General features: G+C 46.1%; 2 protein-coding genes across 8 annotated transcripts; one reads left to right on the forward strand and one right to left on the reverse strand.

The window, feature by feature from the left end:
* Window positions 1-294: 294 nt before the first annotated feature.
* WRAP53 (WD repeat containing antisense to TP53) lies at window positions 295-12,621 on the reverse strand. Of its 2 annotated transcripts, none has more exons than XM_016222482.2 (10): window positions 11,817-12,621; window positions 11,553-11,651; window positions 11,191-11,302; window positions 2,556-2,644; window positions 2,263-2,353; window positions 2,023-2,155; window positions 1,247-1,455; window positions 946-1,049; window positions 665-799; window positions 295-549 (listed from the first exon to the last, which is right to left on the reverse strand). In XM_016222482.2, exons 1-10 carry the CDS (start codon window positions 12,218-12,220, stop codon window positions 303-305), a joined length of 1,623 nt encoding a protein of 540 aa, XP_016077968.2. In that variant the 5' UTR covers window positions 12,221-12,621; the 3' UTR covers window positions 295-302. The 2 variants fall into 2 exon arrangements, with proteins under 2 accessions (XP_016077968.2, XP_016077970.2); XM_016222484.2 differs by having other exon boundaries at window positions 456-549; window positions 670-799; window positions 11,817-12,614.
* A 1,009-nt stretch (window positions 12,622-13,630) lies between these two features.
* Window positions 13,631-27,250, forward strand: TP53 (tumor protein p53). 6 transcript variants are annotated; one of them, XM_087825884.1, is made up of 11 exons: window positions 13,631-13,718; window positions 22,754-22,852; window positions 23,007-23,028; window positions 23,088-23,363; window positions 23,797-23,983; window positions 24,065-24,177; window positions 24,359-24,468; window positions 24,773-24,909; window positions 25,004-25,074; window positions 26,227-26,333; window positions 26,957-27,250. In XM_087825884.1, exons 2-11 carry the CDS (start codon window positions 22,782-22,784, stop codon window positions 27,036-27,038), a joined length of 1,176 nt encoding a protein of 391 aa, XP_087682010.1. In that variant the 5' UTR covers window positions 13,631-13,718; window positions 22,754-22,781; the 3' UTR covers window positions 27,039-27,250. The 6 variants fall into 6 exon arrangements, with proteins under 6 accessions (XP_087682010.1, XP_016077972.2, XP_087682013.1 ...); XM_016222486.2 differs by having other exon boundaries at window positions 23,118-23,363; XM_087825887.1 differs by having other exon boundaries at window positions 13,632-13,718; window positions 22,757-22,852.
* Window positions 27,251-27,979: the final 729 nt, after the last annotated feature.

Here is a 27,979-nt window from a genome sequence, read left to right on the forward strand (position 1 = left end):
ACCCCTGCCACCCCACCTTGGGAGTGAGATTTCAAACAGGTTCCCCCCTCTTCAGTTTACCAAGTTGCCTAGCAACCAACCAGTCAATGGCATGAAGCCCCACCCCCAATCACTTGACTTCACACCAAGCTCAGTAGTCCCATTGGCTCCTGTCTAGTCCCACCTCTCAACCCTGGTTTTAGGAACAATATGCCAGTCCCCACTGCTGCTGGACAAGGGAGCCCACTAATACCCCTCCCAGCCCTCCTCTCCATCATTTGCCTCCCCAAGCAGACACAAAGACGGTATCATATAAAACCTTTTTATATAAACTCATCCTCACCTCCCTTTGTCCCTCCCTGTTCCTTCTCACCCTGGTGAGCATCAGGGATACTGATGTCTGGGCTCCCCCCACACCACCAGAGCTGAAGCTGACATTCAAGGTGGACATGACGCATGGAGAGCAGGGGAAGGTCCACCTCTTGCTCCCCCTCATCCCCACTCTCCGTGGGCTCTGGAAACACACGCTGACCAGAGGCAGTGGCCAACAGAGGCAGGCTAGGGTGCAAGCTGGAGGGAGAGACAGGCAAGGTCTGTCAACACCCTAAGAGAGAATGCTTGCTCCTGCAGCAATTCACCTCCCTCCCCAACCCAAGCCCCAAGATCTGTGGAATTAACTGATGACCTCACTCCATTGGTGCAGTCTTTCTGGGGCAAAAAACTCAGCACTGGCTCTGGTGTCCTCTCATCCTCAGCCCCGCCGATGTCCCACACAGAGACAGCTCCGCTAGTGCTGCCACTCACTAGGAACTGCCCAGTCCTGGAGGAGAGAGCAGAGGCTTGCTGACATGGAGTCATCACCCTGGGGCAGGAACTCCTCACACCCAGGGGCTAGGATCTGGGCTACACTTGGGAATCCCCCGGGGGCATTGGGGCCATGGGCACGAAGGACCCACAGTCACTCACGGGTCCAGATCAAAATAGATGCGCTGATTGGTGGTCACCTCGCGACTCAGAGACCACAGCGGATGACCAGGCTGCCGGAGATCCCAGCACAGAAGCTCAGCATCCTGAAGACACAGAAGAGGGGCCTGAAGTCCACCCCTCTCTATCCCTACTCACCCCCCTAGACATCCCTGCTTCCCTCAAGATTTACAGGCACTCCTTTAGCTTGGGTTGATTTTTTTCTCACATCTATACTCCAACATATCAGACTACATCCCCACTCCTGCCTACTCCCTTTGGGAAATCAGGACATGACTCCTACCTTGCGGGCTCCGGAGAAGAAGCGGTTGCCATCGGGGTGAAAGCAGAGGTGGGTGATGCCCCCTCGGTGCCCTCCCAGCAAGGCAAGAGGGGAGCCATCATCCCAAGCATACAGACCCAGGGAACAGCCATAGGAGCCACAGGCATAGAGGGGCTGGACTGGGCTGAAGGCTATGCAGGAGATGATGCCGCTCTGGCCCCGCTTTTTTGCTAGAGAGGGAAGGAACACAGTGGAGGAGGAGGCAAGAGCACCTGCTATTAACTGGGCTAGTCAGAGGTGCACCTCTGTCTCCCATCCCAGAGTCCATGTGCCAGAACTCAGTATCTCCCCCACCCCATCTGTCACAAGCAGTATGAAGACCTCTGATACTCCCCAGATCCTTCTATCCCCCAAAGGACCTAAATGCCCAAGACCTACTTCTTCCCTCTCAAATGTTTTTCCTGGAAGGAATGGAAAGCTGAAGGCCTGTAGTAAAATAGAACCAGCTTCACCTCCAATTTCTTAGACATAGTAAGATTTTGGAGACCAAAAGGGACACAGCTAAAAGGGATTGGGCTAGAAGTGAACAAACTTTTTACCCAGCGGGTTGATCTTGGGAAAGTCGTCCTCTCCCTGAGTCTGTTTTCTCCTCTGTCCACTAGGCACTACCTGCCTCCCAGGGCTATAGGAAGGAGGATGTGACCACCCCCACATGCAGTCCCCTGGCTCACACAAAGTCCCTCTGCACACGGCAGTGCTCTCTTCTTTCCTCCTCTCTTAGAGGCACAGATGCTTACCAAACGTGGCTCGGACCTCACAGTCACGGCCAGGCCGGGCTGTAGAAAATATACGCACAGTCCGGTTGAAGCCACAGAAGAGCTGGGAGCCATCCGGGGAGAAGCAGAGCGAATGGGCTGCTGTCAGCTCATCCTGGGAGGAGGAAAGGGCTGAAAACAGGCCTAGCAAAGCCAGTCAGCTGTCCTCAAGGAAGGAAAGCTGGGCCAGGATGATCCTGGGGCTGGGCGGGAGGTCCCTACCAGGTGGTTGTAGGCTCGAAACGAAGCCCGGAGCTCTCCAGTGAATGCATCCCAGATGTGAATTGGGTTCTCCCGGCTGCTGCTGGCCACACTGAGAAAAACAAGGACACTGAGGCCCCAGTGCTGTCAAAGGAAGGGGAGGAAGCCAACCGTACAGCCCTCTCAGCTCACATCTGAAGGGCACACCAAGCGTTCCTCCTCCCGAAATCCCTGGGCAGCCTTTGACTCTCTCATAGTAAAGGGTCTCCTTGAAACTGCTGGGGGCAGTAGCAGAGGCAAAGGACATCACTTACTAGGAGGTGTCTGGCTGGGTTGAAGACATCAGAGAATACCAGCAGTAATCATATATGGTGTCACCTTCCACCATCCGAAGGACAGGGACCTGGAGAGAGAGAATGCCTAGGTCACAGGCAGGGAAAGGAGGCAGACTCAGACTTCAGCAGTTTTATGTCAGAGGGAGACCATCTGTCATCATTTAACCAGGTAAGTGGGGACAATATGAAGAACAGAATCTTGATCTCAACATTCAAAGGTCAGCTCATACTTTAATGTCAGATTTGGGCCACCAAAAGTCATACATATTTATCTTTTTACTTTTTAAACACTCAGAGAGGAAAAAAATAAATAACATCCCAACCCAGAGACAAAGAACCAACCAATGATACGCATATTTACTAAGCATCTACTAGGTGCCACCTGAGCCTTTAAAAAAATTAAACAGTTCATATATGCAAAGTATTAAAAAAAACACCCTGTGACGACTCCACCTAATTTAAGAAATCATATAAACCTTCCCTCAGAGGTAAACACTATACTAAATTTACCATTCTCATTAATTTCTTTAGGAATATATTTATACAAAGGAAAAACAGCCCAGTCGGTGTGGCTCAGAGGCTGAGCATCGACCTAGGGTCCAGAAGGTCACAGTTCGATTCTCGTCAGGGCACATGCCTGGGTTGTGGGCTCGATCCCCAGCTGGGGGCGTGCAGGAGGCAGCTGCTCAATGATCCTCTCTCATCATTGATGTTTCTCTCTCTCTCTCTCTCTCCCTCTCCCTTCCTCTCTCTGAAATCAATAAAAACATATTTTTAAAAAAGAGAGAGGAGCCCGGCTGGGTGTGGCTCAGCAGTTGAGCATCGACCTAGGATCCAGGAGATCATGGTTCAATTCCTGGTCAGGGCACATGCCCAGGTTGCAGGCTCGATCCCCAGTTGGGGGTGTGCAGGAGGCAGCTGATCAATGACAACTCTCTGATCATTGATGTTTCTATCTCTCTCTTTCCTTCTCCCTTCCTCTCTGAAGAAGGGAGATATATAAAAAATTAAAAAATAAATAAAAAAGACTAAAAAAAAGAAAAAACAATGTATTGTATTACATACCTTTAAACTTAATATTAATGGCATCACACTGCATTTATCTGTTTGTGATTGTGAGATTTAACCATGGTGACACATTTAGCTCTAATTCATGCATTTTCACTGGTGTAGAGAACTCCATTTATCTACCCTTTTCTATCGACAGTTACTGATGTCTTTCCATTTTTTAGCCAGTATGCTTTTCAACATTCTGGTACATATGTGGGAGGGTTTCTCTGTAGTTTCTGCTAAAGAAGAAAAATTATTGGGCTCTATGGTATGCATTTTGCCAACTCTGGCAGATAATATCACATTTTTTCCCAGAGGGCTCATCCCAGTTCACTCTTCCATCAACCGCATGAGAGTGCCTGTTGCTTGGGATCCTATTGGTATTGCCAGACTTAATTTTTTCTCAACTTGAAGGCTGTGAAATGGTATAAATTTGTGTTTTCTTCATTATTACTGAGATTAGACATTTATCTATGGTGTTTTTTTTTTGGAGACATTTATCTATGTTTATTAGCTGTTTAAGTACAATTTTTCATAATTTTTGTTCATTTTTCTACTAGGTTTTTGTCTTTTTCTTACTGACTTGAAGAAAAAAAATTTTTTAAATGTTTTTATTGATTTCAGAGAGAAGAAAGGGAAAGAGAGAGAGAAAAACACCAATGATTAGAGAGTCAATGATTGGCTGCCTCCTGCACACCCCCTACTGGGGATCAAGCGAGCAACCTGGGCATGTGCCCCGACCAGGAATCGAACTGCAATCTCCTGGTTTATGGGTTAATGCTCAACCAATGAACCACGCTGGCCAGGCTGAAGGAAATCTTTAAATCATCTGGATACCAGTCCTTTGTCAGTTACTTATTTGCTGAACCTTGGGTGATGTCATCCAGCCATGACTTCAGTTTCCACTTCTCTACTCTGAACCCATATATTCAACTGCCTGGTAGAAAGCTCCACTTGGATATCCCACAGGTACCTCAAACTCAATTTGTCCTTAAGGGACCAGCACCTGCCACCTTCAAGCCTGCTGTTCCTCCTGGGCTCCACAGCCAATTTTCAAGCCTGAAATCTGAGCACCAACCTGGATGACAACCACCACTACTACTACTACTCTTCACTCCCTTTCCACTCCTAGTCCAACACAATACCATCTCTTGCCAATTCCACCTTCTAGGGTTCTCTTAAATCTGTCCCCTCCCCTTCATTCCATGTGAAGCCACTGCCTTCTTGCTAGCATCTCTGCAAAACTCTACATGCTCTCCAGCCCTACTTATACCCCACACTCCAATCTACCCATCCATTCTCATTCTCCACACTACAGCCACATCGAGGCCCTAAAGACCTTGTTAAATTGGAATTCTGTACAGTGTCGTCTTCTTAAAACGTTTCAGTGACTCAACATAACCCTCAGTATAAAACCCAATCTCTTTACAAAGTTTGGGGTTCACAAAAGGGCTATGAGATGTGATGCCAATGTCCTTGGTGAGTGGGAGAATCAGACAGCACAAGCCTCAAAGAAAAAGTTTTTACCAAGAGAAAGGACAACTGTCTGGATATAGATATAGCATTTGGAAATGAGGGCTCCCCTCTACCCCCCAATGAAAATGTAGGACACATAGACAGATGCACAGTCTTCTCTGGAGAAGGCAAGAGGGAAGTAAATGCCTTAGGCAAGAGACACAGGGAGGGAGAGTCCTCAGAGAAAAGGCTGGGGAGTTAGGAACAGGAGTTCTAGAAATGGTAGAGAAGGGAGGAGAGTAATTAGGAAACTATGTTGAGAAGCAGCAGCATACAGGTATATGGATATACCAAAAAAATGCCCTCCAATTTCCCCACCTATATAAACTTTATCCATTTCCAAATATTAAGCTTTAAAAATGAAAATATCTAATGAGTGAGGTTGGGCTAGAACTGGTACACCCACAATACTAACTAACAGCACTTTAAAAAAACACAAAAACTTAGAAAACAAATTGACTATCTATACCACAAGACACAGAAAACAAATACTGATACTCCTCGACCTAGGGTATTTCTTACTCATAAAATTTCTCTTAGGAACAGAATCTCCATCAAAACGCTTTGCTGAATAATTTATATACACATATCCAGGAAACAACCCAAATGTTCAAAACAGTGGAATAGGTAAGAAAACTATCTATCGTAGGCACTCAGTGCAATACCACATACCATTAAGACTGAAACAGCACAAAAAGCATTTAGGATATATTAAAAAGAAAAAAGCAGCCCCAGCTGGCATGGCTCAGCAGTTGAGCATCAACCTAGGATCCAGGAGATAGGGGTTCAATTCCCAGTCAGGGCATATACCCGGGTTGCGGGCTCGATCCCCAGTCAGAGACGTGCAGAAGGCAGTCGATTCATCATTGGTGTTTCTACCTCTCTCTCCCTCTTCCTTCCTCCCTCTGAAATCAATAAAGATATTTTTTTAAAAAGAAAAAAGAAGTATACAAAACCATCTAATATAGGATCATAGCCACTTTAAAAGCTTCAGTACTTGTACAGAGCTTGGAAAAAATGTAGACAAATTTAAAGGGCTGAATTTTGTAGAGTGGTTAATGATGACTTTTTTCCTTTTTAACATTCCCATTTCTCTTTAATGAGCTTGTGCAATAAATTCTCAACCTCCCATATATTCCGCATCTCATCTAACTATCCCTGCTCCTGAACTCTTCTTTCTTCTTCTTTTTTTAACCCTCACCTGAGAACATGCTTATTGATTTTTAAGGAGAGGGAAAGGAAGAGAGAGAGAGACAAACATCAATGTGAGAGAGAACATCAGCTGGTATGTACCCTGACCAGTGATCAAACCTGCAACCTAGGGATATGCCTTGACCGGGAATCGAATCCGCAACCTTTCAGTATACAGGACAACATTCCAACCAACTGAGCCACATCGGCCAGGGCCTGAGCTCTTCTTTCAGGATGGCTACGCCACAGCCACCTGGCCCTGAGACACGACTGGTTTCTGTTCCAGGAACGGGCATAGAGTGCCTTATATTTGGCACTAAGAACTCAAGGATCTGCAGCCTCTGATCTTACAGAGCTGCATGTTGGATAAGCATTCAGGACCATCCCTGGAGCTGGGCACCCTTCTTCTTTAAGGAAGCCACCAAGAATTTTTTTTTTTAATCCTCACCTGAGAATATTTTTTCCATTGCTTTTCAGAAAGAGTGGAAGGTGGGGGGAGGGGGAGGAGAGAAAGAGAGAGAAACATCAATGTGAGAGAGACACAATGATTGGTTGCCTCCTGCTCATACACCAACCAGGGCCAGGGATCGAGCCTACAACTGAAGTATATGCCCTTGGCCAGAACTGAACCCAGGACCCTTCAGTCCAAGGGCCACACTCAAACTACTTAAGCAAACCAGCTAGGGCAGTCACCAAGAATTTCTTTCTCACTCCTCCCTCCCCAGTACACATCTCAAGGACAGGAGGTGGGAGAGTGTCAACTGTGCTCCCCACTGTAATTTCTGCGTCTTTTCACTTCTCCAAACTCTAGTTTCTCTGCAGTTCTTGCCATCAGTCTAGCTCCCCCCTTTTTGTCACCCTCCCTCATTCACTGAGACTTTATCTCTCGGTTCACTGTCTTACTCCCCACAGACACTCCTGTTCTTCTTGGTGACTTTCACTTCCACTGGGACTTTGAACTTGCTCTTCTCTGCGCCCGCCATATTCTTCCCCAAAATATCAGTGTGGTTCATGCTCTTACTTCCTCCAAGTCTCTGTGCAAATGTCGTCTAAATAGTGAGGTAAGCTCTGGCTGGGTGGCTCAGTTGGTTAGAGTGTCATTCTGTATAGCAAAAGCTTGTGGATTGGGTTTCCAGTAGGGGCACATACCTAGGTTATGGGTTCAATCCACGGTCTGGGCGCATACAGGTTTTTCTCTCACATTGATGTTTCTCTCTCTCTTTCACCCTTCCTCTCTCTTTAAAATCAATACAAACATATCCTCAAGTGATGATTTAAAAAAAACAAAACAGAAAAAGCTTGTCTGGCCCCGTGTCCCCACACCAGCCTGTTTTCATAATAAATTTTATTGTGACAAAATAAAATAAATATAAATATAAAAATCAAAAACAACAACACAAAAACCTGGACATTATCCTTGATTGCTTCTTCCCCTGCACCGCCACATTCAATTGACCTCCAAGTTCTACAAAATATACTTCAAATCCATCCATATCCCTCCTTGATACCACCCTGGCCCAAGTACATATATATATATTTTTGTTACTTTGTTTTTTGTTTTAATTGCCTGTTCTCCACACTAGAATATAAGTTTCAGGAGGACAGGAACTTTTGTTTGTTTTTGTTTGACTAACCCCCAGCACCTAAACAGGACCTGACAAATAGAATGTACTAAAAAAAAATAATCATGTTGAGCCCAACCCGGTGTGGATCAGCAGTTGAGCATGGACCTAGGATCCAGGAGATCACAGTTCGATTCCCAGTCAGGGCACATGCCTGGGTTGTGGGCTCAATCCCCAGTAGGGGGCGAGCAGGAGGAAGACAATGACTCTCTCATCATCGATGTTTCTATCTCTCTCTCTCTCTCTCTCTCCCTCTCTCTGAAACCAATAAAGATGTATTTTAAAATAATAATAACAATGTTGAATGAATGAATCAGTAAAAGAATGATGCATCTGTCCAACACCATGGCTTTTCCCATTCTTTAACTTCCTTAGCATGCACAGCTATGACCTTCACTCTACAGCAGCCACTCACCATAATTAAGTCCTGGGCCTGATCACTACCACAGTCTCTGGCCACCATCTCCAACCCATCCAATTCACTTGCTCCGCCACTTCTAGCACAATTAATCAACTTCACCAAAAATATATTTACAATCCATTTCCTAACCCACTTCCTATTATAGTCAACCATTCCATGCATACTCCTGCAGACTCTCGAGACACCCTTGTGTTTCTCCCCTGACAAACCCCAACCAGACTAGCTCCATGTTTGCACTCAACTAATGTTAGTGACTACTAGTGATTACTGAATTACTTAGTACATGTCAGGCACTGTTTCAAGCACTTTACATTAATTCTTTTAATTTTCACAGCTCTGTGTGGTGGGTGTTATTATCCTCATTTTACAAACACAGAAACTAGAGTCAATTAACTTGCTGCGGAAAGATGCATAACCACGCTAATTGGTCTGACTTTAAATGGATGACAACAAATTTCTAGTGAGTACTGACACAAGAGGAGCAATACTACCACATTCCTTGGTGGTTTTGATCTTCAGCTCTCCAGGACCGATCCTTCAGACCTTCTGCTCTCTCCCCACAGACTCTCTCCCTTCAGCTGATAATCTCCCTTTATGCTTTACTGAGACGCCAACAGAGACACTAAAATCTTCCAACCACCAAACAGGTGCCTCTAAACGCATCTTCTGCCTTTCTTTCCACAGCAAGGAATTATTCTGCACCTATCAAAACCCTTTAATGTGCTCTGGAGACTGTCCTCACCCAGCTACCCAGTGACTTTATTAACCCTCCTCTCTCCTAGAACATCAACTCTGTCTACTGGAGTTATTCCTGACAACACAGAGGCAACCATTAACCCTTCTTTGGACTCACAGCCTCTCTGGTCACCATTCCATTTCTCAGTTTCCTGTGGCAAGGAAACTATTCCAGGGAATTGTCTATATTTCCTCTCCCACCCACCTAACCAGCTTCTGCCTCCATCACGCCTCTGAAAGTGCTCGTAGGGATCATTCATGTCTTCTTGAATCACTCTCTACATTTGCCTCACTCTGAACAGCATTAGACATGACTTTGCCTCCACTTCTGTCATTTCTCCTGTGCTCCGCCTCCAAGCGCCGGGATGCCCAGAGCTCTGCTGGAGTCTTCTCCTTCTCCATCTACACTCTGGAGACTGAGTCCATTCTCCAGACACAAGACACTACCTACATGCTCTCCCACTTCTCTAAGTATATCCCCAGCCCCAATTTCTCCCCTTAGCTTTACATTTTCACATTTAATGTACCTAAAAATCCTTAACTTGTCCCAATACCTTTTTATATCCGTTTCCTCCTGTGAGTAAATCATACCACCATCCACCTGGCTGCATTAATCTGGATACCACTCTTGATTGCTTCCTTCCCTGCACCTCCACATCCATTCACCTCCAAGTCCTACAAAATATACTTCAAATCCATTCCCATCTCCCTGTCTCTCCTGACACCACCCTAGCCCAAGCCACCATCATTTCTTGCCTGGACCATGAAAAATGCATCCTAATGAGTCTCCCTGGAGCCACTGTTGCCCACCCAAAATCCATTCTCAAATTTCAGCCATCATTTTATTCTTCTGTTTTAAAACTCTCCATGGCTTCCCAAATAAACCCCAAATGCCTTACTCACAAGATCTGACAATGTGGCTACTGGCCACCTCACCATAACCAGCCCAATTCCCCCCTCACGGGCCTCAGTCCAGGTGTATTGGTCTTTGTTCTGTTCCTTGAATATACAAAGCTCTTTCCCAGCTCTTGGTCTTTGGAAGATCATCACCTCTCCCCAGAATGCTCTTTCTACAGCTCTTCACATGACTGATCTCATAATCCTTCAGGTCTCAGCTTAAAGGTCTCCTTTTTAGAGGGCCTCTTCCTGACCATTTTATCTAAGTGGTATTCTCGCGTTAGTCTCTCTTAATTCTGTTTATTTCCTTCATAGCATTTATTATAATTTGTAATGAACTTGATTATTTATTGGGTTACATGTTTGCTGTCTATCTCCCAAACAAGGAAGCAAACCAACTGATCTGTCTCATTCACCACTTTATCCCAGGACCAAACAGTAGCTTGACATACTGGTAATCATTCAATAAATACCTGTAGATGCTCCTCCTCTTGGGAGCACTCCCACACCTTTCTTCCCTCTCAGGTATGCATCTCCTAAACCCACAAGACTTGCAATCAGGGGAGCAATGGGCAGTGGCAGCTTGTCCCAGCTAAGTCTCTGACCGTGTCTCCAAGGTTGCTTTTCTCTGACTTTCCAGTGAGCTAAAGCAGCCCTGCCTAGGCCCGTTTCTTTCCTATAACATTTCTAGAGCCAAAACAGCCCTGCCTAGGCTCTCTCCTGTTGCTTCTTCTATCCTAAGCCCCTCCTTATTTCACTACCCCTAGCTTTAATAAACGTACTCTCAAAAATAAACAAATCTGTAAGTCAGTTAAGTACTGTCACGAGAAATATACTACTCTTTTATGGAAAATACATATACCTGACTAAAGAAGGGATAAACATCTCTAAATGATTTCATAGCCTGGCATGGTAGCTCAGTTGGTTACAGTGTTCTCCTGATGCCAAGGTTGCAGGTTCAATCACCAGTCAGGGCACATACAAGAATCAACCAATGAATGCATAAATAAGTGGAACAACAAATCAATGTTTCTCAGATCAATTTTTTTAAATAAAGTAAAAACCAATTAATTAATTAATTAAATGGCTTCAGAATTTAGGGTAAAAAATGTTACTTATGGAAATTCATGATGAAGAAAATTTCAGTGTCCAGTGAAGGGGCTGATTTAGCCCTTACCCTTACCATTTCTGCATATTCCAGCTGCTCCCCTTCACTGTAGAGCTCTGGGGGCAGGTTATAAATCCGCAGGATGTTATCAGCACTATTAGTCAAGATGCAGGAACCATCAGGGGCCCTAGGAGTAGGCAAGAGTTAGGAAGCTAGACAGATCTGCATTTTCCAAGCATAGGGTTAGGGCTGAGCCTATCTCTAGGGAGTAAGCCCCCCAAGACCTTGAGGGAAGTAGAAGACACAATCCTACTTAAGTTCAGTCCAAGAGGGATTCTTACTCCTACTCCACTTCCGGTGAATCCTTCTCCCAGATAAATAGGGTATTTTAAGGTGAAAATCCTGGTGTGTTTATCTCCCTGCCCCATTTTCCTTACCACTTACAGCCTTTCAAGAAGTTCTCAGGCTGAGTGCTGAACTCTGACCAGGAACCACTGAGAAACCGAGGTTGCTGGGAGAAGCTGTAGTTCCAAGAGCTGTAAGGAAGATGAGGGGACAACAAACCTGAGTCGCCAAAGCAAAGAGGAAACAGGCCTGGAGAATTGGGACTGAGGACTGGAGGAGAGGTATATCTCACACTTCATGCATCTCATACTTCCAATCTCCTCGGATTCCCTGAGTCAACCGCCATCACCACTTACGTGGATCCCTCATCCTCAGGAGCAGGCTCCTCAGACACACCTTCCATGGCTTCTCCAGGCCCCAATTCTGGCCTGTTCGTTTCCTCTGCAGGAAGGCTCACATTTTCAGAAAGTTCTTGCTCCTTGATTCCAGGGCTCAACTCACTAGGAGTGCAAAACCCTATTTTCAGGGAAGTGGAGAGAGAAGCTGGGTCCCCCTCCTCCATCTCCTGGGACACAGCTGAGCCAGCCATGGGATCTGGGGACACGCGGGGCGTATCATCCCCTTCGGGCTGCAGTGGCATCAGTTCTGGGTCCGTATTTTTATCCATTGGGGAAGCCCGAGGCGAGGGACGGGCTGAAGCTGGGGCCTGGTCTGTAGACATGCAGTAGGGAGCTAACGGTGGCGCCTCGGACGTCTTCATACTGCACAAGAAGCGCGGCAGGCATTGGCCTCGGCCAGGCAGCCCTCTTCCCACTGGCTACCAGCAAGCTGCCTGGCCAGTGGAGCGGCCTAGGCAGCTTCAAAGTTCGCAAGGATCCGGGAAGCCGACTAGAGAAACCCACCTGTGTCTCCCTTCTTCTTCCGGGAGGGGGCAGAAGACCCCAAGAAAGAGAAAGTGAGAGCTGGGACACCCATATTGAAAACACCGCGGCCCTTAGCCGGGATGGTCTCTACGCGCCACCTGCTCTCGCGGGATCTGAGCTCAGCTTTCGATTGGACCTCGGCATCTCGGATGAGATTTCCCGGGCGACCCACGGAAGGGGCAGGACCAGGATGTAATATGTCGTGGTTTACTGTTCCCGTCAAGCCGTGGGACTATTAGCGGCTACTGGGAGTTGTAATCTGAAAGCTTCTGCCTGGGCGAGAAGTGCCTGAGCTCCCGCGGTCGCTCTTAAAGCACCTTTTAACTCACCTGCAGAGGGCGCCAGCGCCATGTTTGATTTTACAGGCTCTGAACTTTTGCATCTCTTTCGCCAAGTTCCTCAGACTTCTGTCTCTTCATTCAATACATATTTATTACTGAGCTCTTAGTTGCTTCCCACTACTGTACTACGCACTGGGAAGTACAACTGTGATTAAGATAGTAGACTAAGGCTTACGTTGCTGTGTATTGAAGGTAAGGAACAAATATTTTCAGGTAGTGATAAGGGCTGTGAAGAAAAAAAAGATGGTGTATTCGGGGAAATACATTAGATTGGGACTTTTTTTTTCTTTATTGATTTCAGAGAGAGGAAAGGAGAGGGAGAGAGAGAGTTAGAAACATCAGCGACAAGAGAGTCACTGATCGGCTGCAACCCACAACCTGGGCATGTGCCCTGACCGGGAATCGAACCCCGATCTCCTGGATCCTAGGTCGATGCTCAACCGCTGAGCCACGCCGGGCCGGGCAGATTGGGATCTTAATGAAGGCCTTCCTAAAAGGTGACACTTTAGCTGAGAAAAAACTATCCAACTATCTCGGAGAGGAGTGTTCCAGGCAGAGGGAACGGCAAATACAAAGGTTTTCTTCCTTCCACCTTCATATTGGACACAATGGCAAGAGTCTTCCAAAATGGTTTCCACCAATTCTGTACTCACGACTTTGGCTTGTCTAACTTCCCCACCCCTAAATGTCGGTAACTACAGCGCCAATACGCGAAAATCCTGACTCTTCCACTCTCCTTTTTGTAGCCTTCGCTCACCGCTCGTTTGCCCTTACTCGTCATGGCCACTGTCCGTCTTTGTGCCAGTAGTCTCGCGGGGGTTGCTGGGATTGGGGCTTTCCCCTCCCATGTGCTCCGACTGGCGCTAAAAGTTTGGAGCTCAAAAGTCCAAAGCCACCGTCCTGGACACAGGTGTCCCCTGAGCCTCCGGGGTCACCTGGCATCCGGCCTCGGAGGGTGCTTCCCAGGGTGGTGATACGCTCCCCTGAAGTTCAGGTAAGCTCTTGACAAAGTGTGATGAGCCCTCTGAATCATGAGCTCTATTTTCAGCTAGGAAGAATCATGGGGGCTGAAAATTGGGTACTGGGGACTTGGCGATTGGGGCGAGGAGTAGAAGCTTGGCTAGCGGCAATGATGGGGAAGCCTGAGTGTAGATAATGAAGTTATTGGAAACAGACGAACTGAAACCTAAACACCTGGGCAGGGGACTGGAACTCTGAGGAACTTTCCGCTGGCCTTTAGGGGTTCTTCCCCACCCACCCATTCCTATCCCCATCCCAGTACCGAGTGTGAGGAATCCTTAAATTAGACGGTCTGAGACTTTCGGATCTAGAACTCCCGGCTCGACTTTAGACCCCATGGTACCCTGGTGAAATCTCGGGCTACATTCTGAAATGATTATTCGGGGTGATCTGAGAGCCCACACTGCTAAAGTAGGTTCCATAACTTCCGGACCTTTGTTCTTCCTGGAATAATTTTTCCAACCGGCCCCGGGCTCCGCTAGACGAAGAAGATCCGATTAAATAGTCGTGGAAGTGGGAAATGTTAAACGAAAGATTTGCCCGCGAAGCCCTGTAGGATTACCCCGGTCTGAGAGGCCAGGAAGCCCTGTTATTGTTTGGCTCTGCATTTACATTTCTGCCACTTGCAGTACCATTTCCGGTTTCTGTCTTTGGAGCAGCTCAAATTTCCCCGATGAAAGTGAACGAGAATGAGAGAAAATGTCTTTGAGACTGGTTTCTATTACTTGCGGAGGGAGGCTGAAAACCCCCTCCTCTACTTTTTCTTTTTTTCTTCCTCGACTACTGAATTACAGTTTTGGGAACGAGAGGCAAGTCTCTGTTTTGATGCAAAACTCAGTCTCCCCCCCCCCTTTGAATGGTGTGCTCCACCCTAGGCGGACGCTACCATTGCGTGGGACGGGTTGGTTTGTTTTTTAAGTGCACAAGGCAAACCCTGGGTGTTTTCGGAAATGAGTACGTTTGAGACTCAAACGATGAAAGAGTGTAACTAAGAGTCGTTTGCGGCGGAGAAACAACTCTTGTATCCGGCTTTGGGCTAAGCCATTCCGACTTCGAACGCAGAGCGAACGTCGCGAAAGCGGAAGGGGCGGGCCTAGCTGCAGCCCGACCGCCTTAGCCAGTTGCTTGCGAGGGCCGGGACCCCGCGCCAAGTACCCCGCTTAGCCATGTCTCCCGCGTCTTGGTCACTTAGGGCGCCGTCATCCAATGCGGCAGGCACTTATCACGCACCTGCTAAAAGCCAGGCACTGCGCGGCACTGAACATACTTTTTTAATAAATTGAGGTCAGCGTTTACACCCACTGCCATTAGACGAGTTTGGGCAACTAACCACCGTATAATGCCTTTCAGTATAGAACGTGTTCATCACCCCAGAAAAGTTTCTCATGCCTCTTCCCAGTGTGTCTCTGACCCCCACCTTTATTTTTATTTCTGTTTAGAGGACTTAATATAAATGGGGTCATACTGTACGTGCTCCTTTGTGTCAGGCTTCTTTTTTTTAAGCATGATTTCTGTACAATTCATGTTATTGCATGTATCGGTGGTGTATCAGTATTTTAACATTTATTATCTAGTATATTACATTGGGTTGTGTGTTCTCATTTTGATGGCCTTTTGATTTGTTTCGTGGTTGGGGTTATTTTGAATAAAGCTGCTATTAACATTCTTGGTTAATTCTTTTTCTGGTTGTAGGTTTTGATGTTTCTTGGTTAAATACTTAGGGTTGAAATTGCCAGGTCAAGAGAATAGAGACCAAATCTGTACTTTTTTAACTAAGTGGTTGTAGCATTAACAACAGTTTTCATGAGCTTATTGGCCATTCCTATGTCATGTGAAGGGGCTCTTCAAGTCTTTTCCCCATTTTTAAAATTGGTTTGTTTGCTCTCTTTTTTTAAATTGTTGATTCGTAATATTTTATATATTTTGGATATGGATCTCTTTTGCCTGATACAATAGGAGGGTTTTTTTGGTTTGTTTTTTTTCTTTTTTTTAACTCATTGATTTTGGAGGGAGAGAAACATTTATTTATGCATTCATTGGTTGGTTCCTGTATGTGCCCTGACCAGGGATCGAACCCACAACCTTGGTGTATTGGGATGACATTCTAACCAACTGCGCTACCCAACCAGGGCTGATACATATGTTTTCTACTGACCTAGTACTTGCCTAGAGAAGAAGATTCATCTTTTTAAGTGTTTGCTATTACCTGTTTAGGAAATCTTACCTCGAGGTTATAAAAGATATTCTTGTACATTTTCTTCTATAACCTTTATCGTTTTGGGTTGTACCCTCAGGTAAATGAGCCATAGTTAATCAACTAATAATTTTTCATGATGTAAGTAAGGTAGGAGGTCAAGGTTCTGTTTTATTTTATTTTTTCTATGTGGATATCCATTTGTTCTAGCTCTACTTGTTGCAATAGCCTTCCTTTCCCCAATGAACTACTTTTAAAATTGGAGTGCTAGGTCCATTTACATTTAATGCAATTATTGTGAGGTTTGGGTTTAAGTCAGCTATCTTAGTGCTTTTTTCTGTCTCCTTTGTTCTTGGTGGGGCCTAAAAAAATATTAATACCTCAGACACACACAGGGAGAAGGCCATGTGATGATGGAGACAGAGGTGGGAGTGATGCATCTACAAGTCAAGGAACACCAAGGATTGTCGGAAACCACCAGCAATTAGGAGAGAGGCATCGAACACATTCTCCCTAGAGCCTCCGGAAGGAAACAGCTCTGCCAACACCTTGATTATGGGCTTCCGGCCTCCAGAACAATGAGACAATAAAGTTCTGTTGTTTTAAGCTTCCCCCCCACCCCCAATTAATGCCTTTCCTCCCACCTTCTAGTTCTAGCTGGGCTAATAATTAAATTAACAGACAGATTAACAAGGGAAACAAGCTTTAACACATATGCATAGGGAATTCTCATAAAAAAATTTGGGGGAAAGGGGGCAGGGCATTAGATTTCATAAGTGAGGATGGGCAATTCCGGAAGAGTGGAACCTACATGAAACAACATGCAGCAAGGTTGTTCCTACTAGGCAACTCAGAAGTAATGGTACACAGCGAGTATCTAGCTAATAGGCCCCTTCCTGAAGCCCTCTTATTTACCATACTTAATTCATATTAGGCCAAGAAGAACATCCTAAGATCTCCTTCCTGAAGCTGGTTTTTCTGTCTGAATCTCCTGGGCAGGAAAGGGGGTAGGGTCAGAGGTTCTTTCTGAGTCTTTTGTTAATAAATAGTTTAAAATCAATATCCAAAAAAAGGCAGCTTCAGGGTGGCAAAACTTTGGTTCCCTTCATTCTCTTCACACATTTGAGGAAGAAACAATACCTTTCTCTTTCAAAATAGAGAGGTGGTAACATTGCCCAACCAGTATAATCCTAATATCAAAACCAGACCAAGGCTGTTACAAGAAAGAAAATTAGACCAATATTCCTGTTAGCATATATGAACAAAATCTTTAAAATTTTAGCAAATCAAATCTGGTAATATATAAAAATGACCAAGTGGAGTTTATCCCTGACTGCAGTGTTGATTTTAACATTCAAAAATTGGTATAATTTGCCACATTAACAGATTAATGGATTAAAAATCCTATGATTACCCTGGCTGGTGTGGCTCAGTTGGTTGGGCGCCATCCGGTGCACTGTAAGGTTGCCGGTTCAGATTCCCATCAGGTCACATGCCCGAGTTGTGGGCTCAATCCCCAGTCAGAGTGTGAAGGAGGTTGCCAACTGATACTGCGCTCTCAAGTTAATGTTTCTCTCGCTTCCTCTCTCTTTAAAAATCAATAAACTATTCTTTAAAAAAAATTCTCTGATCATTTCAACCGATGCATAAAAAGCAGATGACAATATGCAACAGCTATTCATGATTTTTATTTTATTTTTTAAAGAAAAACCAACCTCCCAGCAAACTAGGAACAGGAAACTTCCTCAGTCTGATAAAGGCCACCCCCGATCAAGTTAGCATTAGCAATGTGCATAATAGTGACAGGCTGAATGCTTTTCCTCTAAGATCAGGAACTAGAAAAGGATTCCACTCTCACCACTTCAGCATTATACTGAAGGTCTTAACCAGGTAAGAAAAAGAAAAACATTATGATTGGAAAGGAAGAAATAAAACTTTTATTCACAGCTGGTATGATTGTGTACACAAAAATCTTAATAGAAAATTGATTTTAAAACTATCAGAACCAATAAGTGGTTATAGCAAGGTCATAAGGTTCAAAGGCAATATACATAATTTTTTTTTTTTTTTTTTTTTTTTTGTATAAGAGCAACCATTGAACCTGAGCTCGGAAAATGAATTTTAAAATGGCATCCAAAACATGGTATATTCTGGGGTAATTTAACAGATGAACAAGAGCTCTATATTATAAACTAAAAAATATTGCTGAGACTTTAAGGAAGATTTAAATAATGAAAAGAGGTACTACATTCATGGGTTGGAACACTCGATGGTGTTGATAGTCTCCAGAATTATTTAATTCAAGCCCAATCAAAATCCTAGCTGGCTTTTTTGTAGAAATTCACAAGCTGATTCCAAAATAAAAGAGTAGTACAAAGTTAAAGGTAACTGTAAAGCTACAATAGGGTAACAACCAGTGAACAGAATACAGTCCAGGGAAAGACACATAAGTGTAGTCAAATGATTTTCTACAAAGGCCCCAAAGTGTATCTGTGGGGAAGAGGTTCTTTTTCCTTTTTTTATGTCTATTTCAGAAAGAGGAAGGGAGAGAGAGAGGAACATCAATGATGAGTCATTGATCGGCTCGCTCCTGCACGACCCCTACCGGGGATGGAGCTGGCAACCCGGGCATGTGCCCTGACAGGGAATCAAACCAAGATCTGGATCATAGACCAATGCTCAACAGCTGAGCCACGCCGGCCAGGCTACTCTTATTTTTTAGATTTTTTTATTTTGGAAAAATGCAGACAAGTACAAGAATAACAACACTCCTATTCCTTAATTTTTCTTTGTTAATAAAGCTAAAGCCCCCAGACCCATGAGCATGCATATTCCCTCTCTGAGACCATCATCATAGTTTTGTGGATTTTTATTCTTACTTGTCTTTCATGCTTTTACATACATATGTTTTTGAGCAATAAATAGTTTTTTGTATTTTTAATTTACATAAACTACTTATATTACCGTATTTTGCTTTTTTCTAGCAAATTGTATTTTTCTCAACATGTTCCTGAGCTATATCAGGTTACACATACAGATAAATTCCTTTCCTTAAACTTCTGTACTAAATCCCACTTGTGAGTATATACCACATTTAATTTAGCCATTCCCACCCTGGCTGGGTGGCTTAGTTAGTTGGAGTGTCGTCCCATAAGCCAAAAGATTGTAAGTTTGATTCCCAGTCAGGGCACATACCTATGTTTCAGGTTTGATCCCCTGTTGGGGCCTGTACAGGAGGCAATGGGTCGATGTTTCTCTCTCCCTCTCTAAAATGAATTTATAAAACCAAACCACATATCCTCCAGTGAGGACTAAAAAATTATAATTTAGCCATTCCCTATTGATGGATAGTAATGTTTCTTGTCTCCTGCCATTAGGAACAGTACTGACATGAATATTTTTGTGCAAGACTCCTGCTGCCCCCATGCAACCATTTTCTTAGGAGTCTACTTAGAAGTGGTCTTGCTAAGTAGTAAAGTGTGTGTGTTTTTACCGGACACTGCCTTATTACTTTCAGAATCAATTGTTTTCCAATCAATTATAAATAGCTTTCACCCACACAAAAAAAAGTTTTTACACCAGACTCTGGATGAAGCCTTCGGAACATAATTATTTAGAGCTTGGGTGTAGGTTCAAGTCCCTTGTCCTACCCCTTGGGAGCTTTCTGAGTTTGGCTGAGGGACTTAATTCCTGTAACCTTAGTTCCCTCAGCTGATGATAGTGCTACTACCTTCCTGGCTTTTTGAGAGGATTAAAGGGATAAGCCACTGAAAGCATTGGGCCTATGAGCAGCAGCCATTGTTATGATAGTTGTCTGACCTGCCCCTTCTTGCAGTCCCACTGTTAATCGCCTTCCCACTGGGACTGCCTGTGTAAACATCCTGCCTCCCCAAACTTTGGAAGGTCTCGTTCAGCTCCTAACAATTTTAGTATCCTGGCCTCCCATGGGAAGTACCCATGGGAAGTACCCACTCAAAAGGTTTCCTAGTGATGACTGCCTGCTTTTTTAAGAAGCATTGAGAATTTAGTTGCCACCAAGAACTGAGAGGTAGAACTCCTATATCCTTGGGGGCTGTTTCCCACCCAGTGGGACTAATAACACCTTTGGGCCCACTATCCCAGGACAGCCCCTCTGGCATGTTTACTGAACAGAGTTCCCTGAAGGAGGTGAATCAGCATTAATGGGGCAGTACCACAAAAGCCCCACCGACTCACAATCACAAAGTTCTCACTCCAGAATAATATAGAACAAATAAAATGGAACATCATAAACAAACATTTGTTAAGCTCTTACTATGTGCCAGGCACTTTTCTCAGCTCTACATTTGCCATAATAAGTAGACTACTACTATTTTATTTAATTATTTCTAAATCCTCACCCGAGGATATTTTTTCCATTGCTTTGCAGAGAGAGAGAGAGAAACATCCATGTGAGAGGGACACATCAACTGGTTGCCCTACCACACGAGCCCTGGCCTGACCAGGGCCGGGGATCAAGCCTACAACCGAGGTACATGCCCTTGGCCAGAATCGGACCTGGGACCCTTCAGGCTGACACTCTAACCACTGAACCAAACCAGCTAGGGCTAGTCTGCTACTATTTTATTTTATTTTTTAAAATGTTGCTTTATTGATTTCCTAGAAAGGAAGGGAGAGGGAGAGAGATAGAATTATCAATGATGAGAGAGTCATTGATCGGCTGCCTCCTGCACGTCCCCACAGGGGATCGAGCCTGCAACCCAACCTGGGCATCTGCCCTGACTGGGAATTGAACCGCGATCTCCTGGATCATAGGTCGATGCTCAGTCGCTGAGCCACGCCAGCCGGGCTAAACTACTGCTATTTTAGAACAGAGAACACTAAGGCACAGAAAGGTTAAGCAGCTATTAGGTGCTGAGGCTGGAGTGCTAGCCTGTCTGCCTCCAGGGCCCTTGCTCTGCTACAAGTGCCCATGTTTCCCAGCCCCTGGGTAGTTTCTGTGCATGAAGTCAAAAAGTTAGCCCTTTAAGATAGGTGGCGGCCTTGGCCAGATACTCAGTTGGTTGGTACGGCATCCCAATACACCAAGGTTGGAGGTTCGATCCCCAGCCAGGGCATATTCAAGAATCAACCAATGAATGCGAAAGTAAGTGAGACAACAAATCAATGTTTTGTCCTCCCTCTCTCTCTCACTCTAAAATAAATTTTTTTTTTAAAGATAGGTATTTAAAAAAAATTTTGAGTTAACAATAAAACATTAAGCCTAGGGTTTTTGACTTATGAGCCCTCTTCCATAAAAGTCTTAAAGTTTTTTTGATCATCAGTTGAGGGGACACCCTGGTGCTTCTCCTGCCCCCACGCAATTGGGATGACTCCTTTTCCACCCCCTCTTGCCTTCCTCTGTGCATGATGTAGGCAGGTCACCCCCTCTCAGTGTTGGGAGTTCTGACAAGTGGTCCTTTGCCAGCCTCTCAGTTGGACGGTTTTTGTTACCTAAAATCTGCACCTGAAGAGTAGTCTTGTGATGAAGTAAGCATCTTACTCCTAGATGTTTAATAAAAGCTCATTTGCTGACCTGTGTGTACTGTGGGCTGAGTCACTTAACCTCTTTGAGACTTGTCAAGTGAAAGGTGTGGTTATCAGGACAGATAAGATAAGCTTGAAAGGACTTTGCAAACTAATTACCCATATGAATGTAAAAGTAGAGGTAGATGTTAAGGGGGATTAGAAAACAACCCACCAATAATGAGCTAGCTGGGGTGGAGGGGGCCGGTATTTGTCAGTGCCCTGCAAGACAGAAAAGTGTAATTTGCAGTGGGTGTGTTTCCTAGAAAACCTGATGACAAATTTGGCCTCAAGAAAGATGATTGCCTGGGAGGTGAGCTAACAGCAACAGAGTTTAGTGCAGGGTCCTGGTGCACACTGTGGCCACCCCTCTGCTCTCGTTCCTTTGACAGCTCATAACCTGCTCACAAGCTGGGCACAGTGATGCACTTATTTGCCAGTTAGTGAGCCCAACCAGATGCAAGGTATTATGCTAATACTATGATGAACAAGGTAAATAACTTCCCTGTCCTGAGAAAGTTTAGGGAAAACAGATGAAATGAACAAGGAAAGGTGTCAGACAGTATAAGTACCATGAGCATTAACATAGGGTGACAGTTTGGCCATCAGTCTTTGAGTGGTCTGGGGAAACACTCCTGAGGAGGTGAGTTTGAGTTCTGAGAAGGAGCCCACCCGGCAGTGGTGGCAGGACCAGTGTTCCCAGTAGAGGGAACCAACAGTTAGGTGAACTGGGGAGAGTCTGAAGAGCAGAGAAGGGCAGCCAGTGTAGCTCGAGCATCAGGGGTGGGAGAGAGTGCTAGGAGATGAGATCAGAGATGAGGGATTTGTAAGCCAGGGGTAAGCGTACAAGCAGCTCTTAGGGAAACTGCGCTGAAGGGGATCAAGGCAGGTGTCTTGCCCCAGATGGAGGGAGGGGGCTGAGAGTTACTGCACCTTTTTCAGGAAGGAAGGCAGAAGTAAGGTACACTTTTCAGGAAGGCGTGTGGATTCATTGGTGGAAAGATTGGAAGTCCCTCTCTGGCTTTCTTTTTTCTCAAGGAAGCATATAGTATATAAGGCTGGTGAGAGGTAGGGCAAGGAGCAGCCTGGGTTGTGATAAGAGATTTGAAGAGAGAAGTTGTGAAGGAGCAGCCTTGCTCCTCAGGAAGTCAGGGGACTCCTGTGTCTCAGGCTCCGGTATGGTATTGGTGGAGGAGTTTCTCCTGCCCTGGGCTGGGAAATCCGGTGTTGGGTGTGTTTCATGCTAGATCCTCATTTTTCCTCCCCCACAGCAGCCACACTGCCTGCCAGGGAGCTGCAATGGATGGGCCACCGTCAGAACTCATGGATCCCCCTCTGAGTCAGGAGACATTTTCAGACTTGTGGAATCTGTGAGTGGAAGTCTCTTGGGAGGGGCGGGTTCACTGCCCAGCCTCTAATAACGACTGCCCCACCCTGCCTACCCCACCCCATTCCCCAAGGCTTTGGTAGTAGAGGCCTGTAGAAAGCAAGAACCAGTACTGACTTTCTGCTTTTGTCTTTCAGACTTCATGAAAACAATGTTCTGGTAAGGACAGGGGTGGGAAGGGACTGGGGGGCTGCAGGGCCAACAGCCTGGGAACCTAGCCGTCTGGCTCCTGTTTCTCTCATTCACAGACCCCCGAAGTCTCCCCGACAGTGAATGAACTGCTGCTGTCCCCAGACCTTGTAAACTGTCTGGACAAAGATCCAAATGAAGCTTCCAGTATACCAGCAACTCCTGCACCAGCAGCTGCTCCCCTAGCACCAGGCACCTCCTGGCCCCTGTCATCCTTTGTCCCTTCCCAGAAGACCTACCCTGGTACCTATGGTTTCCGTTTAGGATTCCTGAATTCTGGGACAGCCAAGTCTGTAACCTGCACGGTCAGTAGCCCTGGGAGGCTGGCTTTCATGTGATACTTCAATGCCTGATCATATCCCCCTGGTTTTTTCTATCCCAGAACACTGGGATTTCTCTCAGCCTTTGGCTTGTCTTTCTACATTCTACCTATTTAGTCTTTGACCTTTGACCTCTGTCCCAAAGTTGAATTTTCCCCCTTGACCTTGGACTTTTCTTCACATCATACTCTCAGCATCTGTCGTGGGGCCATGGAACTTCCCCTTTTTCTTCACTCTCTTTCTTTCCTTAGCTTTTGTAAATAAGCTCTAGGATGTAGATCCCCAACTCTGCTATCTCTGGCTACCCTCCCCACACAGCACATGGCTTTCAGTTGTGCTTAAGCAATGCTTGTTCATTTCACCCCTGGGTACTTGTCCCCTGACCTTCCATTCATTCTTTCTCCTTCTTTACCTACAGTACTCCCCTACCCTCAACAAGCTGTTTTGCCAGCTGGCAAAGACCTGTCCTGTGCAGCTGTGGGTCAGCTCCCCACCCCCGCTCGACACCCGTGTCCGTGCCATGGCCATCTATAAGAAGTCTGAGTACATGACAGAGGTTGTGAGGCGCTGCCCCCACCATGAGCGCTGCTCTGACTATAGTGATGGTGAGCAGTTGGGGCCTGCAGATGAGACGGGGCTGTGGCCCAGAGTCCCCAAGTGGCTGATTCTTCCTTAATTGCTCCTAGGTCTGGCCCCTCCTCAGCATCTTATCCGGGTGGAAGGGAATTCGGGTGCCGAGTATTTGGACGACAAAATCACTTTTCGACATAGTGTGGTGGTGCCCTATAAGCCGCCCGAGGTCTGGTTTGGCAACTGGGGTCTCTGGGAGGAGGGGGCTAGAGGGGTTTGTCAGTGGCTACCCAGATGTGTGCAGAGCAGCAGGTGGGTTATTGCCCGTCCACAGTTGTGGAACTGCAGCTTACAGAGGCTACAGGCTTCAGGGCTGGGCAGCCTCACTTTGGGCCTCTGTTTTCTCCCAGGTGGGCTCTGACTGCACCACCGTCCACTACAACTTCATGTGTAACAGCTCCTGCATGGGAGGCATGAACCGGCGGCCCATCCTCACCATCATCACACTGGAAGACTCCAAGTAGGGAATCCATACCACCTTCCATAGCCTCTGTCTTCTCTCTGTCCCCTGGGCCCTCCCCCTCAACCATTGCCTCTAGTACTACCAGCCGTCCTTCCCTCTCCCATCCCTGTACGTAGAACCTCCTTTGTTACTCCCTCCCAGTCTTCTTTTCTCTGGATTTGCAACCGCTCTAACCTGTGGCTTCTCCATATGCCTGAACTTGGATCTTAGGCTCCACATAGGGTGATGGTGGTTGGGACCTGGTTTACAAATAGTGCCCACCTTCTTATTGCCTCCTGCTTCCCTCTACTTACCTGGGTAGTGGTAATCTGCTGGGACGAAACAGCTTTGAAGTGCGTATTTGCGCCTGTCCCGGGAGAGACCGGCGCACAGAGGAAGAAAATTTCCGCAAGAAGGAGGAGCCTTGTCCCAAGCAGCCCCCTGGGAGCACTAAGCGAGGTAAGCAAGTAGGGCAAAAGGAAGTGGAAGAGTCAGAAAAGGTACAATTCTGCCCCAGATTCACTCTTCTCACCATTCCTTACCTCTTTCCCAGCACTGTCCACCAACACTGACTCCTCTCCCCCACCAAAGATGCCAATGGATGAAGAATATTTCACCCTTCAGGTACCAATTCTGGGAGAGGAAGATAGGCAGTCTCTTGCCCCTACTTAGTGGGATTGGATAAAGGTATAAAAAATGTAAATGTAGCAGGTGTAAGGTTAGGCCAGATCCCATCTGTCCTTTCCTCTGGCTATGACCCACATTCTTGAGATTAAGTTTCAGGTTGAACATATGGATATGTCTAGTAGAAACATAATGAGCCTGGAATGAAGTTGCTTCCAACTTTGAAGGCAAAGACCCACATGTGAGTCATATCTGCAGCTCCAGCATCTAGCAAAGTATCTGGCACCTTTGTTCAGGCTCAACATGTGCACTGAATGATTAGTTGGAGGAAAGGGAACTTTATTTAAGGCCTAGCCAAAAAGAACCCTAAGAGTTTTAGTAAAGGTAACAGTTTCCCTTCCCTACTAGTGAAGGAACATGAATGCCCTCTAGAAGCTGGCTACAGCCCTCTCCTGCAAGAAAATGACAACTACGGGGAATTGAATTCTGCCAATAATCTGAATGATGGGCAAGGAAATGGGTTCTCCCTTAGAGCCTCCAAAAGAATGCAGCCTACTACAATGTAGATTTTAGCCCTCTGAGATCTATATTAGATTCCTGACATACAGAACTGTAAGATAATAAAAGTGTATTTTTTTAAGCCACTAAAAAAAAAAAAAAAAAAAAGATTAAGTTTCAAATCTAGCACTCAGAATGGTATTTTCTTCCTGGTTGCTTTCCCTGCAATTAGGGCATTTGCCATCAGGGGCAGTGGTGCCTAGAGACAAGGGCTCCTGGTTGTGCCTGAGTTCAGAATGCCAGCTTATACCGTAATCTACATTTTTTAAAATATCTTTTTATTGATTTTGAGAGAGAGAGGAAGGGAAAGAGATAGAAAGAAATATCAATGAGAAAGAAACATCATCGATTGGCTGCCTCCTGCACACCCCCACTGGGGTTCGAGCCCAAAACCCGAGCATGTTCCCTGACCAGGAATCAAACTGTGACCTCCTGGTTCATAGGTCAGTGCTCAGCCACTGAGCCACACCCAGCTGAGCCGTAACCTACATTTTAAAGGATCATCTTTCAGAAGAAAATTTGTTAAAGAGGGCATGAAAATGGTTCTGTGACTTTGCCTAATACTTCATTCCCCCCTCTTCCCTCCTGCCACAGATCCGTGGGCGGGAGCGCTTTGAGATGTTCCGAGAATTGAATGAAGCCTTAGAGCTAAAGGATGCCCAGGCTGGAAAGGACCCAGGGGGAAGCAAGACTCACTCCAGGTGAGTTACCTGGGTCCCCTCCCGGCTCACTCCCCTGCACTGCTATGTTGGAAGGTCTGATTCCATTGAAATCCTGCCTTCAAGGTAAAAGGCAACTGAATTCCTCCCATTGGGTCCTGGCTCTGCCCGAACATTCTTTATTTTAGTCTTCTCTAGTTGAACCACACAACCACTTTTCTGCCTCAGGTCAGGGGGAACAGTCCACAAACCCCTCAAGCCTAGATACGAGCATGGATATTTCTTTGCCATTTCTAGCAATCTCTGTCTCAAAGCTAGGGTCTCCATTAGGGACTTGGTAACTGTGTGCAAGTGCCAGGCAGAGCTGTGATTTGGGGTCAGATCTTCAGCCCTGCTGAGTACTAACAAGTCCTGCGTGGCCTTGTTACTGCCCCCCTCAAGCTCAGTTTCCTCATTTGTCAAATGAGATAAGGAAAGGTTAGGAGTTTAATGCACACAAGTACCCCAGGTGCTCAGTAAACATGTCTGCAGTTGATGGCCGCTCTTTCAACTTAAATTTCCCCTTGCTCCAGCCTTAGGCCCTTCAAAGCCTAGATTTAAGAAGAGGGACCCTGAGCCTCTCACTCATGATGTCATCTCCTTCCCTCCTTTTTCTATCTCCACAGCCACCTGAAGTCTAAAAAGGGACAATCTACCTCCCGCCATAAAAAACCCATGCTCAAGAGAGAGGGACCTGACTCAGACTGACATCTCCTGCTTCCTGTCCCCCAGTGATACCCCCACCCTTGTCCCCCTTCCCTGGCATTTTTGGGGGCTTAGGATCTTCAACCTCTGCTTGGTTCAGGTGTGCCTCAAACACCCATTGGTGGACTGGGCAGCTGGTTAAGAGGAGGGAATTTCTAAGTCCCTTCTCTGCTGGTCTGGCCAAATCCTGTCTATCATCTTGGTGAACCTCACTACCTAAGAAATTTTACCCGATCCCATACCCTGGAAGATTTCATCTCTTCCAAGATCCATTTCTTCTACAATCTGTAAGGCACATCTGTATTCCTGACCCGCACCCCTCTCTTCCCCTTTTATACCACATTTTTATATTGTTTTCTTATTTTACAATAAAACTCTGTTAGCACCTGTGTGTCTGAGGGTGAGTACCAGTGCTAGCTAGCTGCCTGGGGCCTCCAGTACGGGGGTAGTTAAGGAGGTGACATTGGGAAGCAGCCACCTGAGTCTCCAGGGAATGTGGGCTGGGGAGCCTCCACACCCGGGCTTCAGGAGGAGAACAAAAGCTGGAGACTGGGTCAGTCTGCAGGCTGCATGACAACAAGGGAGGGTTGAGTCCATGACTCTGTCCCTCCTCCCTTCCTCCAGGGCTGGCACAAGGTTTTTCTGCCCCTGCTTCTAGGATTGGGCTCCTGCCCCCTTGTCAACCACTCACCAAGGATTATGGGATTTAAATGTCTGATTTAGCAAGCTGGAGCCTCTGGGGTAGCCATCTGCTCCACAGGAAAGGGGCAGGATACCTGAGTTCCCGAGAGGAAAGAGGGTGGGTGCTACTGGATGAAGAGAGCAAGCAGGGGAGGCCTGCCAGCCCGGGTCCCCAGGAAATGGGGGCGGCTAAGGTGAAGGCTGGGATGTGGGGCTGGGGCCTTCCCAGCATCCCCTCATCCTGGGCCTCTTGCCAGGCAATT

This window comes from Miniopterus natalensis, chromosome 17 (assembly GCF_054644295.1).
Source record: "Miniopterus natalensis isolate mMinNat1 chromosome 17, mMinNat1.hap1, whole genome shotgun sequence".
Lineage (NCBI taxonomy): Eukaryota > Metazoa > Chordata > Mammalia > Chiroptera > Miniopteridae > Miniopterus > Miniopterus natalensis.

What these genes read in the sequence shown, in the direction of transcription:
- TP53 (XM_087825884.1), top strand. Translation starts at nt 22,782, where the DNA reads ATGGATGGGCCACCGTCAGAACTCATGGATCCCCCTCTGAGTCAGGAG. An exon ending in CTGCTCTGACTATAGTGATG is followed by an intron (nt 23,984 to 24,064) that starts GTGAGCAGTTGG and finishes AATTGCTCCTAG; the next exon opens with GTCTGGCCCCTCCTCAGCAT. An exon ending in CCCTGGGAGCACTAAGCGAG is followed by an intron (nt 24,910 to 25,003) that starts GTAAGCAAGTAG and finishes CCTCTTTCCCAG; the next exon opens with CACTGTCCACCAACACTGAC.
- WRAP53 (XM_016222482.2), bottom strand. Translation starts at nt 12,220, where the DNA reads ATGAAGACGTCCGAGGCGCCACCGTTAGCTCCCTACTGCATGTCTACA. An exon ending in TGAGGTCCGAGCCACGTTTG is followed by an intron (nt 1,456 to 2,022) that starts GTAAGCATCTGT and finishes TTCCCTCTCTAG; the next exon opens with CAAAAAAGCGGGGCCAGAGC. An exon ending in TCTTCTCCGGAGCCCGCAAG is followed by an intron (nt 1,050 to 1,246) that starts GTAGGAGTCATG and finishes CTGTGTCTTCAG; the next exon opens with GATGCTGAGCTTCTGTGCTG.